The sequence below is a fragment of the Trichomycterus rosablanca genome, chromosome 1 (genome assembly GCF_030014385.1).
Source record: "Trichomycterus rosablanca isolate fTriRos1 chromosome 1, fTriRos1.hap1, whole genome shotgun sequence".
NCBI classification, from domain to species: domain Eukaryota; kingdom Metazoa; phylum Chordata; class Actinopteri; order Siluriformes; family Trichomycteridae; genus Trichomycterus; species Trichomycterus rosablanca.
Window position 1 is genome coordinate 11,419,390 of NC_085988.1, and position 17,654 is coordinate 11,437,043.

The 17,654-nt window shown below is 39.6% G+C and overlaps 1 protein-coding gene across 1 annotated transcript in view; it reads right to left on the reverse strand.

Moving 5' to 3' along the window:
- Positions 1 to 885: 885 nt before the first annotated feature.
- LOC134302679 (CMP-N-acetylneuraminate-beta-galactosamide-alpha-2,3-sialyltransferase 1-like) overlaps positions 886 to 17,654 on the reverse strand; it is a 33,987-nt gene continuing 17,218 nt past the window's right edge. The window contains exons 3-6 of the mRNA XM_062988199.1: positions 11,116 to 11,298; positions 10,314 to 10,359; positions 10,022 to 10,141; positions 886 to 1,906 (exon numbers count right to left, since the gene is read on the reverse strand). Of these exons, the coding sequence (XP_062844269.1) occupies positions 1,688 to 1,906; positions 10,022 to 10,141; positions 10,314 to 10,359; positions 11,116 to 11,298 (568 nt within the window). The 3' untranslated portion in view covers positions 886 to 1,687. The remainder of the gene's footprint in view (positions 1,907 to 10,021; positions 10,142 to 10,313; positions 10,360 to 11,115; positions 11,299 to 17,654) is intronic.

The window sequence follows — 17,654 nt, forward strand, 5'->3', positions numbered from 1 at the left end:
TCTAATGAACTAATAATAATTTAAATCTTTAAAACATTCTTACAGTTCTTGCAGTGCAAACGGAACCATAAACATCATGGAAACATTATTTCCTTTATTTATTATACATTCACATTTAAAAACAAGGTTTTTATCAGCGTCAATAAAGGCACTTGAGCTTAAAAAGCCAGAATAATTAAACCAGTTCAATTACACCAGTTCAATTATATCAGATCAATTACATCAGATCAATTAAACCAGATCAGTTAAACCAGATCAATTACATCAGATCAATTAAAACAGTTCAATTACATCAGATCAATTAAACCAGATCAGTTAAACCAGATCAATTACATCAGATCAATTAAAACAGTTCAATTACATCAGATCAATTACATCAGTTCAAGTACATCAGTTCAATTACAGCAGATCAATTACATCAGATCAATTACATCAGTTCAATTACAGCAGATCAATTAAACCAGTTCAATTGAATTAGAACAATTACATCAGTTCAATTAAACCAGATCAATTACAGCAGATCAATTAAACCAGTTCAATTGAATTAGATCAATTACATCAGTTCGATTAAACCAGATCAAATACATCAGATCAGTTCATTCAGATGAAATAAATCAGTTCAATTAAATCAGTTCAATTAAATCAGATCAATTACGTCAGATCAATTACATCAGATCAATTGAACCAGATCAATTACATCAGTTCAATTCATTCAGATGAAATAAATCAGTTCAATTAAACCATTTCAATTAAACCAGACTGTACAATAAAAAAAAAAAATACAAAAACAAACAAAACAATCCAAACAGGTAAATAAAAATAAAACCCTAACCTGATAAAGCTGGAATCTTTAATATCAGTAAGATAAATAATAAAACAATCTGAACATTCAGAAACATTATCAGTAAAATAATGATTAACCTGATCATGTCCCAAAAATTATAAACAAAAAATCTAGTGATCTGTAAGTGATTAAACATAAAACTAAAATCTGATCATTTACATTCATGGTATTTAGCAGAAGGTTTTATTCAAAGCAACTTACAATCATAACCGTACACAGTTCAACCTGATGTTTTAGGGCCTCGTTTAAGGGCCCGACAGTACCTTAACCACAGAATGTCTGTAGAGATGAAAAAATTAAAACCCAATAAAACAGGAGGTCTGAAATGTAGAAATTCGGGCCAGTGATAGCTCAGTGGTTAAGGTCCTGGACTAGTAAACAGAAGGTTGCCGGTTCAAGCCCCGCCACCACCAAGTTGCCACGGTTGGGTCCCTGAGCAAGGCCCTTAACCCTCAATTGCTCATCGTGTTCCGCTCATTGTGTAAGTCGCTTTGGATAAAAGCGTCTGCTAAATGCTGAAAATGTAAATGTAATGTAGAAATGAATAAGAATGAATAAAAGTCTACAGAACAACTGTGGTCTAAAGAATCAGGAGAGAAAAACAAACCAAAACAAAGTAAAAGTGAATAAACGAGGATCTGAGAGAACATCCCGATCTCCTGCTCCTGGTTCATCAGTGGATTAAAGTAGCACCGAGACTGGAGACGTGAATCCTGAGTGGAGGCGCAGTAATCAGGAGGCTCAGTAAGAAGCTCAGCACAGCCAGTGGGTCAGTACTGAATCTGAGAGACGAGACTGGATCCTGACCCAGTCTGGATGCATCAGATGCAGTATGCATCAGAATTACCCAAAAGTCTGTGTCTCTGGCGGCGCTTTGACAGACGAGGCCTGGACTCCCTTATAGAAGGTGATTTTACCCTGCTGGTAAAGTTTCTGAGTGAGGTCATGCTCATAAACAGCGTGATGAACAAACGTCTCTTTAAAAGCGCTGTTCAGCTCCTCCTCCTCCCAGTAATGATGCCAGTCACCATTCTGGTTAGCACCGAACCCAAAAACGTTCACCTGAAAAAGAAAACACACCCATAAAAATGTTTAGATTTCTTAACAAAAATTCACTTTTAATTAACTTTATACATGTCTCAACAAGTGAGAAACAAATCCAGAGTAAAAAAAAATAAATAACAAACAAATAAAGGTAAAACAGACAGAATAACAGTAGAAAAAGTCATTCAAAAGAAAAAAAACTAACAAAAAAAATATATATAAAAATAAATTAATAAAGAAATAAATAAAAGACAGAATGGCAAAAGGAAAACTCATTTAAAAAAAAAAATATATATATATAAAAATTAATAAATAAAATAAAAAATGAAGAGAAAAAAGGAGAATGACATAAAAAAAAATCATTAAAAAGAAAACAAAAATTTATAAAGAAATATATAAAATAAAAAATAAAGAAAAAAAAGACAGAATGGCAAAAGGAAAACTCATTCAAGAGAAAAAGAAAAATATATAAATATATAAAATACAAAATAAAGGAAAAAATAAACAGAATGACAGTATAAAATAAAAAATAAAGGTATAAAAGACAAAATGACAACGAAAACTCATTCAAAAGTAAAAAAAACCCCAAAACATATAAAAAATAAATAAAACAAAAAAGGGAAAAAAGACAGAAGGACAAAAGGAAAACTCATTTAAAATAAAAAAAAAACAAAAAATATAAAAATAAATAAATAAAATAAAAAATAAAGGAAAAAATGACAGAATGACAGAAAGAAAACTCACTAAAAGAAAAAAAGTAAACAATACAAGGCAAAGAAACTGTTCAAACAACATGTAAAAGAAGACTTAAGTACAAAATAACCGAACAAAACCTATGAAATGGAAAAAAGTCATAACAACAAAAATTACAGAATGAAAAACAAATATAAAATAGAAGAAAAAAGGAATATAGGTACAATTTAAATACAAAATAAATGTAAAAAAAAAAGAAAAATATGATAAGAAAAGCTTCTTACAATTTAAACAAAAATATGAAAAAAACTCACTTAGAAGAAAAAAGAAAAAGAAAAAAAACACAAACACAAAACAAGTGCAAAAAACATTAAAAGCAATAAAAAAAATAAACATCCATGATGTTTTCTAATAAAGGGAAATATAGGTGGTGCAGCGGTAAAATACATTGGGGCCAAAAAGTATTTAGTCAGCCAATGATTGTGCAGGTTCTCCTACTTAGAAAGATGAGAGAGGTCTGTAATTTTCATCATAGGTACACTTCAACTATGAGAGACAAAATGAGAAAAAAAATCCAGGAAATCACATTGTAGGATTTTTAAAGAATTTATTTGTAAATTATCGTGGAAAATAAGTATTTGGTCAATAACAAAAGTTCAACTCAATGTAACATAACCTTTGTTGGCAATGACAGAGGTCAAACGTTTCCTGTAAGTCTTCACCAGGTTTGCACACACTGTAGCTGGTATTTTGGCCCATTCCTCCATGCAGATCTCCTCTAGAGCAGTGATGTTTTGGGGCTGTCGCTGGGCAACACGGACTCCACAAATTTTCTCTGGGGTTGAGGTCTGGAGACTGGCTAGGCCACTCCAGGACCTTGAAATGCTTTTTACGGAGCCACTCCTTCGTTGCCCGAGCGGTGTGTTTGGGATCATTGTCATGCTGGAAGCCCCAGCCACGTTCCATCTTCAATGCTCTCACTGATGGAAGGAGGTTTTGGCTTAAAATCTCACGATACATGGCCCCGTTCATTCTTCCCTTAACACGGATCAGTCGTCCTGTCCCCTTTGCAGAAAAACAGCCCCAAAGCATGATGTTTCCACCCCCATGCTTCACAGTAGGTATGGTGTTCTTGGGTTCTTCTTCTTCTTCCAAACACGACGAGTTGAGTTTTTACCAAAAAGTTCTGTTTTGGTTTCATCTGACCACATGATATTCTCCCAATCCTCTTCTGGATCATCCATATGCTCTCTGGCAAACTTCAGACGGGCCTGGACATGTACTGGCTTAAGCAGGGGGACACGCCTGGCACTGCAGGATTTGAGTCCCTCTCGGCGTAGTGTGTTACTGATGGTAGCCTTTGTTACTTTGGTCCCAGCTCTCTGCAGGTCATTCATCAGGTCCCTCCGTGTAGTTCTGGGATTTTTTGCTCACCGTGCTCATGATCATTTTGACCCCACGGGATGAGATCTTGCGTGAGGCCCCAGATCGAGGGAGATTATCAATGGTCTTGTATGTCTTCCATTTTCTTACAATTGCTCCCACAGTTGATTTATTCACACCAACCTGCTTGCCTATTGTAGATTCACTCTTCCCAGCCTGGTGCAGGTCTACAATTTTCTACCTGGTGTCCTTCGACAGCTCTTTGGTCTTGGCCATGGTTGAGTTTGGAGTCTGACTGTTTGAGGCTGTGGACAGGTGTCTTTTATACAGATAACGAGGTCAAACAGGTGCCATTAATACAGGTAACAAGTGGAGGACAGAAGAGCTTCTTAAAGAAGAACTTACAGGTCTGTGAGAGCCAGAAATCTTGCTTGTTTGTGGGTGACTAAATACTTATTTTCCACCATAATTTACAAATAAATTCTTTAAAAATCCTACAATGTGATTTCCTGGATTTTTTTTTCTCATTTTGTCTCTCATAGTTGAAGTGTACCTATGATGAAAATTACAGACCTCTCTCATCTTTCTAAGTAGGAGAACTTGCACAATCAGTGGCTGACTAAATACTTTTTGGCCCCACTGTACGTTAGCCCACTACTGCTAAGATCAGGGGTTCGAATCTCAGCTGTGCTTTCAGCTGGTTGGGCGTCTACACAGACACGCCTGGCTGTGTCTGAGGGGGTTGTTAAAAACCTCAGTTATCCGGGCCAGAATGATCTGCTGTGGTGACTCTTAAATACGGGAGCAGCCGAAAAAATAAAGATTTAGATAGACAGACAGACAGACAGACAGACAGACAGATAGGTTATAGATACACAGACAAACACATATGTTATAGATAGACAGACATACGGATAGATAGACAGATGGACAGACAGACAGTGAGAAAGACAGTTAAATAGATAGATACATAGACAGACAGACACAGACAAATATACAGACAGACAGACAGAGATAGATAGATAGACAAGTATACAGACAGATAGACAGACAGATAGGTAGACAGAAAGACAGTGTAATAGATAGATAGATAGATAGATAGATACAGTGCCTTGCAAAAGTATTCAGCCCCCTTGAACTTTTCAATCTTTTGCCACATTTCAGGCTTCAAACATAACGATATGAAATTGTAATTTTTTGTGAAGAATCAACAACAAGTGGGACACAATCGTGAAGTGGAACGAAATTTATTGGATATTTTAAACTTTTTTTAGAAATAAAAAACTAAAAAGTGGGGCGTGCAATATTATTCAGCCCCTTTACTTTCAGTGCAGCAAACTCACTCCAGAAGTTCAGTGAGGATCTCTGAATGATCCAATGTTGACCTAAATGACTGATGGTGATAAATAGAATCCACCTGTGTGTAATCAAGTCTCCGTATAAATACACCTGCTCTGTGACAGTCTCAGAGTTCTGTTTAAAGCACAGAGAGCATCATGAAGACCAAGGAACACACCAGGCAGGTCCGAGATACTGTTGTGGAGAAGTTTAAAGCCGGATTTGGATACAAAAAGATTTCCCAAGCTTAAAACATCTCAAGGAGCACTGTGCAAGCGATCATATTGAAATGGAAGGAGTATCAGACCACTGCAAATCTACCAAGACCCGGCCGTCCCTCTAAACTTTCAGCTCAAACAAGGAGAAGACTGATCAGAGATGCAGCCAAGAGGCCCATGATCACTCTGAATGAACTGCAGAGATCTACAGCTGAGGTGGGAGACTCTGTCCATAGGACACAATCAGTCGTACACTGCACAAATCTGGCCTTTATGGAAGAGTGGCAAGAAGAAAGCCATTTCTCAAAGATATCTATAAAAAGTCACCTGGGAGACACACCAAACATGTGGAAGAAGGTGCTCTGGTCAGATGAAACCAAAATCGAACTTTTTGGCCACAATGCAAAACGTTATGTTTGGCGTAAAAGCAACACAGCTCATCACCCTGAACACACCATCCCCACTGTCAAACATGGTGGTGGCAGCATCATGGTTTGGGCCTGCTTTTCTTCAGCAGGGACAGGGAAGATGGTTAAAATTGATGGGAAGATGGATGGAGCCAAATACAGGACCATTCTGGAAGAAAACCTGTTGCAGTCTGCAAAAGACCTGAGACTGGGACGGAGATTTATCTTCCAACAAGACAATGATCCAAAACATAATGCAAAATCTACAATGGAATGGTTCACAAATAAACGTATCCAGGTGTTAGAATGGCCAAGTCAAAGTCCAGACCTGAATCCCATCGAGAATCTGTGGAAAGAGCTGAAAACTGCTGTTCACAAACGCTCTCCATCCAACCTCACTGAGCTCGAGCTGTTTTGCAAGGAAAATGGGCAAAAATTTCTGTCTCTCGATGTGCAAAACTGATAGAGACATACCCCAAGCGACTTGCAGCTGTAATCGCAGCAAAAGGTGGCGCTACAAAGTATTAACGCAAGGGGGCTGAATAATATTGCACGCCCCACTTTTCAGTTTTTTATTTCTAAAAAAAGTTTAAAATATCCAATAAATTTCGTTCCACTTCACGATTGTGTCCCACTTGTTGTTGATTCTTCACAAAAAATTACAATTTCATATCGTTATGTTTGAAGCCTGAAATGTGGCAAAAGGTTGAAAAGTTCAAGGGGGCTGAATACTTTTGCAAGGCACTGTAGATAGATAGATAGATAGATAGATAGATAGATAGATAGATAGATAGATAGATAGATAGATAGACATGCAGATAGATAAATGATAGACAGACAGACAAACAGACAGATAGATAGATAGATAGATAGATAGATAGATAGATCACTTTATTAATCCCAAAGGAAAAGTCAAGCCTTACAGCAGCTCAACGTACATTAGAAAAAATATACTATATCAATATCTATATTATTTATTATATAATTATTTGATATTTATAAACAAAAATCAACAACGAATTATAAAGGAGTAACTTAAGAATATGAAACTCAAACTAATAACACGAGACCAGAAAAAGAAAGAGAAATAAAACAAAAACAAAAACACAGAAAAGAAAACGGTGATTAAGAGTGGTTGTGATGGATCAGAGTGATCATACAGAGACTGTGTGGGTTTGGAGCCTCCAGGTGGCGCCATTGTACATTTAATACAAAACTACAACAACACGCATGTACTGTAGTTTCGCTATATGGGTATTGGGACGCCCCTCACAACACCTGCTAACAGGTGTAATAAATCACTTATATTAAAGAAATGATGTTTTTCAAACATTACAGCAACAGTTTAGGGAAGGTCTTTTCCTGTTCCAGCATGAGCAAGCTCAATAAAGACATGAAGAAAAGCTCCTGCACAGAGCCTTGACCTCAGCCTTACTCAACAGCTCTGGGATGAACCGGAACATCAACTGAGGTTTTACCAGCCTGTACTCTTCTGGGAGGCTTTTACCCCAATTATTTGTGAACATGACTGAAGGGATTCAACTCCATTCAGCCACAAAAGCATCAGTGAAGTCGGGCACTGATGTTTAATGAGCAGGCCTGGCTTGCAGTAGGCATTCCAATTTATACCAAATGTGTCAGGTGAGGTTGAGATCAGGAATTTATCATCATCATCATCACGTTTTTACCACGCTTTATCTTGGTCAGGGCCGCAGTGGGTCCGGTTTTCCCTTAGAAAAATAGAACATACATCTGACAGGGCACCAGTCCATCACAGGGCTTTGCTGACCTTCTTCCATTGCTTCAATGTCCAGTTCTAATACCTGTGTGCTCACTGTAGGTGCTTTTGATGGTGGGCAGATGTTAGCATGGGTACTCTGACCGGCAAAATCTTCTGTTGGTTAGTACCAGTCACAATAGCCTTCATGTCCTCTGGTAATGAGTCTTGGCTGCCCAACAACCTGTCAGCAGTATTTGGCTTGTCCCTCCTCTGACCGAGGTCTGTCAGTACTCACACTTTGCTGCTGTGGAGAACCTGGACCATATTAAGGTCATTCAGGTCTTCATGCTGGTCAGATGTTGTGTGTTCAACAGGAACTCTGAGGAACGTTCATTAGCCAAAGATCTAACAGATCCCTGATCATCACATGCACATTTATGAGGGGTGGTCCTAATATTTTGGCTCATGTGTTTCTAAGCTGGCTGTAGATTTCTGACCCGGGCCGTGGATAGATGAAAGTGTTTAGGTGTGCAGCAGGTGTGTTGTGTCAAAGCGGTTTGGGTGAAAATTGGCCCCATTAGCAGAAGCGAGCGGTGATGGAGCGCGGCTCTTTCATCTGAAACGGCGCCGCACTAAAAGCTTAAATTTCCTCTAAAATTAGCTCTGTGTGTGTGTGTGTGTGTGCGTGTGTGTGTGTGTTGTTTTAATGCTTTCAGTGCACACGATACTCTCCAACAAATTATTTACTTGATGACTGCGCACAAACTGTGTGTGTGTTTGTGTGTGTGTGTGTGTAAAAGAGAGAGTGTGTGTGTGTGTATGTGCAATAAAGTAATGCAATAGTCTTGTGCAAAAGTTTATGGACACCCCCGAAGAAATTCAATCACATGGTCCAGGGAGAACAGAATGCCGTGGGACTAAACGCACACTTTGACTCCTTGACGTTTTTATTTCCACGATTTATTTAGTCCGTTTTATTTTTGCCCAGAATGCCGAAGTAAAAGCATCTTTTTAGAATATGTTTTTCAAAAGAGCACTGGTGTTGGACGAGAGAGTCTGGCTTTCCATCAGCATTCCAATTCTTCCCAAACTTACATTTACATGAGCGGCATTCAGCAGACGCTTTTTATCCAAAGCAACGCTGCCACTGGCAAACGTGTTCAGTAGGATTGGGGTGAGGGCTTTGCGTGTGACTCTGTAAGACACGGCCCCTACCAGGGGAAAAGAAGTGATCAGCATGTGTGTAAGCGGAAGCATGTGACAGCCTCAGCCCTCCTTGATCGAAGAGAGAGCGAGAGCTAAACTGGCTATGAATTAATTGGGTACAAAATAGGAGAAAAACGCAAATAAATAAATAAATAAATAACAAATAAATAAATATAATAAATAAATAAATATCATAAATAATATTTAAATAACATAAATTACATAAATAACAAAAATAAATAAATATCATAAATAAAACAAATAATTTAAATAACATTAATTACATAAATAATAAATAAATAAATATCATAAATAATTAAAACAAATTATTTAAACAAATTACATAAATAAATAACAAAAATAATAAAAAAAATGCATAAATAAATTAATTACAAAAAATAATATAACAAATAAAAAAAATAAAAAAAAATAAATGACATTAATAAACAAATAATATAAATAAATAAATAATTTAAATAACACTCACTCACTTTCTTATCCAATCAGGGTCATGGGGGGTGGGGGGGGGGGCTGGAGCCTATCCCAGCTTTTCAATGGGCGCAAGGCACACAGTAACACCCTGGACGGGGCGCCAGTCCATTGCAAGGCTGACACACATACACACACATTCACTTATAGGGCAATTCAGTGTCTCCAATTAACCTGACTGGATGTTTTTGGATTGTGGGAAGAAACTGGAGCTCCCGGAGGAAACCCACACAGACACGGGGAGAACATGCAAACTCCACACAGAAAGGACCCGGACCGCCCTGCCTGGGGATCGAACCCAGGACCTTCTTGCTGTGAGGCGACAGTGCTACCCACCGAGCCACTGTGCCCAATTTAAATAACATGAATTACATAAATAAATAAATAAATCATTGAAATAACATAAATAATTAAATAAATTACATAGATAAATAATATAAATAATAAATAAATAAATAATATAAATAATAAATAAATAATATAAATAATAAATAAATATATAAATAATTTAAATAATACAAACAATAAAAAAATTACATAAATAAATAAAACTTAATGCAAATATAAAACAACTAAAATAAAAAGAGCAAAAACAAAATGCTTTAAAAAAGATAAAATTATGACTATAGATACAAAAGCTTTAATAATATATTAAATAAAAAACAGAGCGTAATTTTACCTGGTCACAGATGTGCAGGGCGAGGACGATGGTGAGGAAACCGGTGGACGGATACTGACCGTGATTTTCCATCCACGACTCATGAACGTACTTCATAAAAGCAGGATTGTACAATAATACCTGCACACACACAAACACACACACAAACACACACAAACACACACACAAACAAACACACACACAAATACACACACACACACACACACACCACATCACACACACCACATCACACACTCTTAACACGAAAAAAGACATAAACAATAAGAATACAAAAACAGTAAAATCGTCTTACGTTGTTTCTGTTCGCCTTGATCCGTGTTGGAACCGGCATGTACGTACTGCAGGGGAAAAAGGAAAATGATTTAGGAGAGAAGAATTAGGAGTAATAAACACAAATAAAAACACAAAAAAAGAATTATTACATATATTACATATAGTTACATATAGTACAATTGTTGTATTTCTAATAATAATAATAAAATAATAATAATGACAATAATAACAATAATGATAATAATAATAATGGTAAAAATAATAATAATAATAATAATGACAATAATAATAATAATGATAATAATAATAACAATAATAAAAATAAAATAATAATACTAAAACTAATAGAATAATAAAATAATAATAATAATAATAAAATAATAATATACTACTACTCTTAAGACTAATAATAAAAATAATAATAATAATATGGCAATTTAAAAACTAAATAAAACCATAAAAACTCATTTCCTTTATCCTGCTCAGGGTCGCACTGTTTATAGTTCACTTGGAAACACTAGGCATAGGGCAGAAACTCCCTCACAAGGATTCAGTCATCCCTTCCCCTCAGACACATCCAATCAGGTCTGAATGTAGACGCCCGACCGGCCGATAGCACCGCTGAAATTAGAAGCAGGATGCCACCGGTGGTGGGCAAGTGCAATTTACTAATGCACCATCTAAGTGCCAAAAAATTGTATTAATTTTATTTGGATTTAATGGAACGTTCAGCTCGTTATTGTGGCATATATGGAGTGCTAGGTGTTATGTTTCTTTTCTTTTTAAGTCCACCTTATATTAAAAACACCGGTGACACGTACTAGTTGATGTGTGCGGTGGTGAAGGTGCTGGTGAGCCACTCTAGGTCGAGTGTTTTGAAGGGTATGAGCAGCAGGCTAACTTTGGGGTTCGGGAGGTCGATGGCGCTCTCAGGGTACATCACATGGTGCGTGGTCCTGTAACCCACATCTTGCTCGAAGCCCCTCGTGGGAGCCTGATTTATCCTGGAACACACACACACACACACACACACACACACACAGCTGGATCAGACTGTGGTGCAGCTGGAAGAGTGGGTGCCACACTGTGGTACCTAGGGTCCCGGGTCAGATCATCTTGTCTGGCATGTTCTCCTTGTGCATGCAAACCATTGGTAAGTTAGTAAGTGAGTGTGTGCCACCCTGCATTATCTTCTTGCCTTGTTTCCGGGTGGCACATGACCCACTGTGACCCTGACCAGGATGAATCGGATAGTAGAAATAAACAACTGAATGAATGAACGTCAGTTTACAACTCAGAACGCTTTTTACGCAAGAGTAAAAGCAGTGATAAGGTTCACGGTGACACGGGTAGTGTGGGTGCCACACCATTGTTTCAAAGTGTGCTCTGGATTCACTGAGACCCTGATCAGAAAAAAGTGACCAATAGAGATAAATGTAGAAATTAATCGGTATGAACAACTTCTAATTTTTGAATTCATGTGTTTCAGCCACAACAATCACTAACTAAAAAAATCAATTATATAAAGGAAATGATATGCTTCCAACTTTGCAGCAACAGTTTAGGGAAGGTCCTTTCCTGTTCCAGCTTGACTGTGCACAACAACATGTAGAACACTCGTTTTAAAGAAACTCCAGTGTCCTGCACAGAGCCCTGACCTTTCTTGACCGACATCAGTGCCCAGCCACACAAGTGCTTTTTTGACTCAAAAAGCACAAATTCCCACAGACATACACTATATTGCTCATCTGCCTTCACACGCATATGAACTTGAGTGACTCCCATTCTTAATCCATAGTGTTTAATATAATGTCGGTCACCCTTTCCAGCTATAACAGCTTCAACTCTTCTGGGAAGGCTTTCCACAAGGTTTAGGAGTGTGTTTATGGGAATTTTTGACCATTCTTCCAGAAGCACATTTGTGAGGTCAGACACTGATGTTGGACGAGAAGGCCTGGCTCACAGTCTAGAGTCCGCTCTAATTCATCCCAAAGGTGTTCTATCAGGTTGAGGTGCAGGCCAGTCCAGTTCTTCCACACCAAACTCGCTCATCCACGTCTTTATGGACCTTGCTTTGTGCACTGGTGCGCAGTCATGTTGGAACAGGAAGGGGCCATCCCCAAACTGTTCCCACAAAGTTGGGAGCATGAAATTGTCCAAAATCTCTTGGTATGCTGAAGCATTAAGAGTTCCTTTCACTGGAACTAAGGGGCCGAGCCCAACTCCTGAAAAACACCCCCACACCATGATCCCCCCTCCACCAAACTTTACACTCGGCACAGTGCAGTCAGACAAGTACCGGTCTCCTGGCAATCGCCAAACCCAGACTCGTCCATCGGATCGCCAGACGGAGAAGCATGATTCGTCACTCCAGAGAACACGTCTCCACTGCTCTAGAGTCCAGTGGCGGCGTGCTTTACACCACTGCATCCGACGCTTTGCATTGCGCTTGGTGATGTAAGGCTTAGATGCAGCTGCTTGGCCATGGAAACCCATTCCATGAAGCTCTACACACTGTTCTTCAGCTCATCTGAAGGCCACATGAAGTTTGGAGGTCTGTAGCAATCGACTCTGCAGTAAGTTGGTGACCTCTGTGCACTATGTGCCTCAGCATCCGCTGACCCCGACCTGTCGTTTTACGTGGCTAACACTTTGTGGCTGAGTTGCTGTCGTTCCCAATCGCTTCCACTTTGTTATAATAGCACTGACAGTTGACTGTGGAATATTTAGTAGTGAGGAAATTTCATGACTGGACTTGTTGCACAGGTGGCATCACGGTACCATGCTGGAATTCACTGAGCTCCTGAGAGCGACCCATTCTTTCACTAATGTGTGTAGAAGCAGTCTGCATGCCTAGGTGCTTGGTTTTATACACCTGTGGCCATGGAAGAGATTGGAACACCTCAATTCAATCATTTGGATGGGTGAGTGAAAACGTTTGGCAATATAGTGTATCTTCAAACCGTCTGCAATCAAATAAAAGTCAGTGTAAGGAACACTGTGTTTTTATTTTATTTGCATTTTCCATACTGTCCCAACTTTTTCTGATTTGGGGTTGTATAATAAAGGAGCCGGAGATTCGTCGCTGATTTTCACCGTGTTCAGACTGAGCTGGAATTCCTCACATGATAAATGAATGATATTTGTTTCCCCGTTCCTCTGTTGATTCGATGTAAATCATCCTGCATCACTTACACTTCTCATCTGTCTGAGCTGCTCTGCTGTTTCACCATCAGAATCGATAGGCGAGGCGAGCCGGCGTGATTAAAATAAACAGCTGATGGCTAAAACGCCGGGTTATTAATCATTCGGACGTCGTTACAGCCGCGACAGAGGAAACAAGAGCGCACGCCGCTCAAGGGCTTTTTCATTCCCGCTAAATTGAATGTTACAAAACTGGATCTTAGGTAAACAAACAGGGTTTCAGTTCCACAAAGCTTTTATTTAATAAGACTGACGAGGCTGAAACTAAAAAGGAAGAAAACATAAAATACAATGTAGTATTATATTGTTAACCATTTTCACCCTATTTCTCCCAGTTTAGCGTAGCCAATTAGCCAGTTAGATCATGCCCGAGAAAGGTTGTGGTCCGCAGTCCACCAACCCCTCCATATTTTCAGGTACTTTGATAGACTTGCATATGATGCCAGTCCAGTGCTTGGAGAGTCACTCGCTGATCTCCATGTTCCCACACTTCTGTACAGGTGCCTCGGGCTACTAACCAGGGTCCTTACACAGCGTCGAAGACCCCGCACCCTTTTTAGTCCGGTCTTTCCCCACCCAGCAGACTAGTGGCCGATTTTGCCACAGGCACAGCCAAACACACCTGCTAGGGAGCGCCCAGCCAACCGGTAGCAGAGCTGAGATTTAAACTTGGGTGGTTCAGAACAGCTGAATATTTGGCTGTGCCACCTGGGCGTCTTAATATAAGATATTTAAATGGATTTTCAAATAAAAAATTCGAACTTGGGTCCAAATTTACATCAGGGGTCAAAAAAAACAACCCATGGGTGACTACAGCAGCAATTCATGATGTCTGGCCACCGTACATCTTCAAACTATCAGTTCTATAGAAATTACAGCAAACAATTGGCCACTTAAGAGTCTCTGTAGAATCTACAGGGGTGGCCATTTTAAGGGTGTGTTCACATGAGAAGCATTTTCTGTGCTGAGCGCTTTGTTTAAGGAAAACATCGTCAAAGTGACACGACATAAATGTCCATTAGTGTAGAATAACCATCAGATTCACTCTGAAAGCTCCTCATGTATCTGTGTTTGTCTGGATTTTCCTCCCTGTTTCACTTTTAAACTTGTGTTACAGCTCGAGCTTCTGAGGATCAGCTTTTCCTAGAGTTTAAAACGCCTATCGTTTAAAAAAAAGCTTGCCGTATCGAATCTCAGCTCTGCCGTCTGGCTGGGCTGGGTGGCTACATGAACAACAATTGGCTGTTGTTTATACAGGGTGGGATGAGCCGGACCAGGGTTCCTCATAACTTGTGCAATTATGACCTCTGCTGGCTGATTGATGGCAAGTGCACAGAGTCGAGGAATAATGCGTTGATCAGGGTGTGGCTCTCCGTACACAAAGCTGATCCACATGCTGGTGAAAAGATGCAGTCGGTACTGCACACGTGTCAGAGGGTGTGTGTGTCAATTGCAAAGCTCATCAGTCAGCAGTGGAGAATGTATCGGTAGAGGTGAAGCGTGACACAGTCAGAGTAATTGGATACGAATAGATTAGGGGAGAAAATTGCGAGAAAAAGAGAAAAAAAGCTTACTCTGGTTTAACGTACTAAAATAACAACATAGGAGCACTCAAAGATGCATTCAAAAACAATATGCTCTTTGCCGCTCTTCGTGCACAGTCTGAAACCTGCATATCTGATGTAACGTCTAAGGAAAAGAAAAATTGACCCTGAGTGCAGGATATTAAATCAACAGCGGACCTGGATTACTTTTGTGTGCAGTGTAAGGAAACCGCCGTTTGTCTTGTATGTCAGGAGTCGCTGTGTTTAAGGAATAAAACATCAGCCGCTGTTATGAATCGAACCATTGGGACTTTTTTGAAGTTAAAACACCTTGAATCTCCAACCAGATCCAGACTCACCGATCAACACTTGTGTCACCTGTTACGACTGGTAGTAACAATCATGAAACCTGATGTTGACCATCTCGTCAGCCAAAAACAAGCTCACAGTTCACACTGATTTATGGAGAAAGACTGTATGAGAAAAGATGATGGAAATGATCAATAAATAAATGAGTAACATATTTTCATTTTCACTAGAACTACAAACATACCTAGCACAAGTAATACAGCCATTAAAACCACCTCTTTGTTTCTACACTCACTGTCCATTTTATCAGCTCCACTTACCATATAGAAGCACTTTGTAGTTCTACAATTACTGACTGTAGTCCATCTCTTTCTCTATATGCTTTGTTAGTCCCCTTTCACCCTGTTCTTCAATGGTCAGGACCCCACAGGACCACCACAGAGCAGGTATTATTTAGGTGGTGGATCATTCTCAGCACTGCAGTGACACTGACATGGTGGTGGTGTGTTAGTGTGTGTTGTGCTGGTATGAGTGGATAAAAGTTTTTAAACACCTCACTGTCACTGCTGGACTGAGAATAGTCCACCAACCAAAAATATCCAGCCAACAGCGCCCCGTGGGCAGCGTCCTGTGACCACTGATGAAGGTCTAGAAGATGACCGACTCAAACAGCAACAATAGATGAGTGATCGTCTCTGACTTCTCTGACATCTACAAGGTGGACCAACTAGCTAGGAGCATCTAATAGAGTGGACGGTGAGTGGACAAGGTATTTTAAAACTCCAGCAGCGCTGCTGTGTCTGATCCACTCATACCAGCACAACACACACTAACACACCACCACCATGTCAGTGTCACTGCAGTGCTGAGAATGATCCACCACACAAATAATACCTGCTCTGTGGTGGTCCTGTGGGGGTCCTGACCATTGAAGAACAGGGTGAAAGCAGGTTAAAAAAGTATGTAGAGAAACAGATGGACTACAGTCAGTAATTGTAGAACTACAAAGTGCTTCTGAGTGGAGCTGATAAAATGGACAGTGAGTGTAGAAACAAGGAGGTGGTTTTAATGTTATGGCAACAGTTTAGGAAAGATCCATCATGCCATCTGGAGTATGCAGTCAGTGTTTAAACAACGCGTCATTACGCAACTGTCAAAGTGACGTTTCTTCCAGAAGGTTCCACAGACGGCCTCGTTGTTCGACTGTTAAACATTTCAAGCATCAGTGAGAAAAACTGGTGTGAATATCAAGCCCAAAGGGAGGAGGAACAAAACGTAAACAAGACTAAAGGAGCGACGTTAAAAATACCACAAAAGCATTTCTGGTTCACAACCTGAAGTTGGAGGCCCGAGGGAAGAACGCGACAACCCGCTAATAAGAAAATCACCACAATGGATCCGAGCTGCTTGTCCTCCACAGTGGAGATACGCTTCATTATGAAGAGTGTACACACAGCGGACCAAGTGCTCCAGGCGCTGGGTTATACAAAGTTCAGAGAAGTTCCCACATTTATCATTCATTCATCCTCACCAACTGCTTCATCCTGGTCACAATTACAGTGGGTCCTGCACATCCTGGAAACACCCTGCACAGGAAACAACCTGTGCAGGTTCTGGGGTGAAATTCTGGGGTGGGTAGAAGGAAACAACCTACGTGGACATCGGAGCTTAAAGCTAAACTCCTCATTGCAAAATGTTTTGGAATTGATTGTGGCTCCGCCCACATTTGTTCATCTCAAAGAAAACGTTCACCTCGTTCAAAATAAATGTTGTAGAAATAAGCTTACTGTCTGCTTCAGTTCTTCTGAAGTTGTATGAAAGCACCGGCGCATCATTGCATCTGATAATCGGGTTTAATGAGACTAGACACGCCCAGGTGTGGTTACTGCAGCCCTGGTGTGTGTAAACATCAACACGGTTTTAACAAGCAGGACATTCTGTAACTGTAAATAATAATAATAATTAAAAAAATAAGAAAAATGAGCCACTTCTAAGGTTCTGGGACTCCAGTGAACCACCATGAGAGCAATTATTTAAAGATAAAGAAGACTTAAAACTCTGGTTAATTTACAATCGATCTATGAGCTAAGATCACAAATGCCGGACGTCTTAAACCACAGGTAAAATGAACCCATATGTTTCCCTATACAATAATATAATGTTACAGGTGCAACTACTATTGGAATCCAGGGTTTGAATCCCCAGTGGGGCTATGGGATGGTCAGGTGCCTGCATACAGACATGATTGGCTATGTCTGAGGGAGGCGGTGGGCCAAGGCCCCGCAATGGATTGTAGCAGGTTG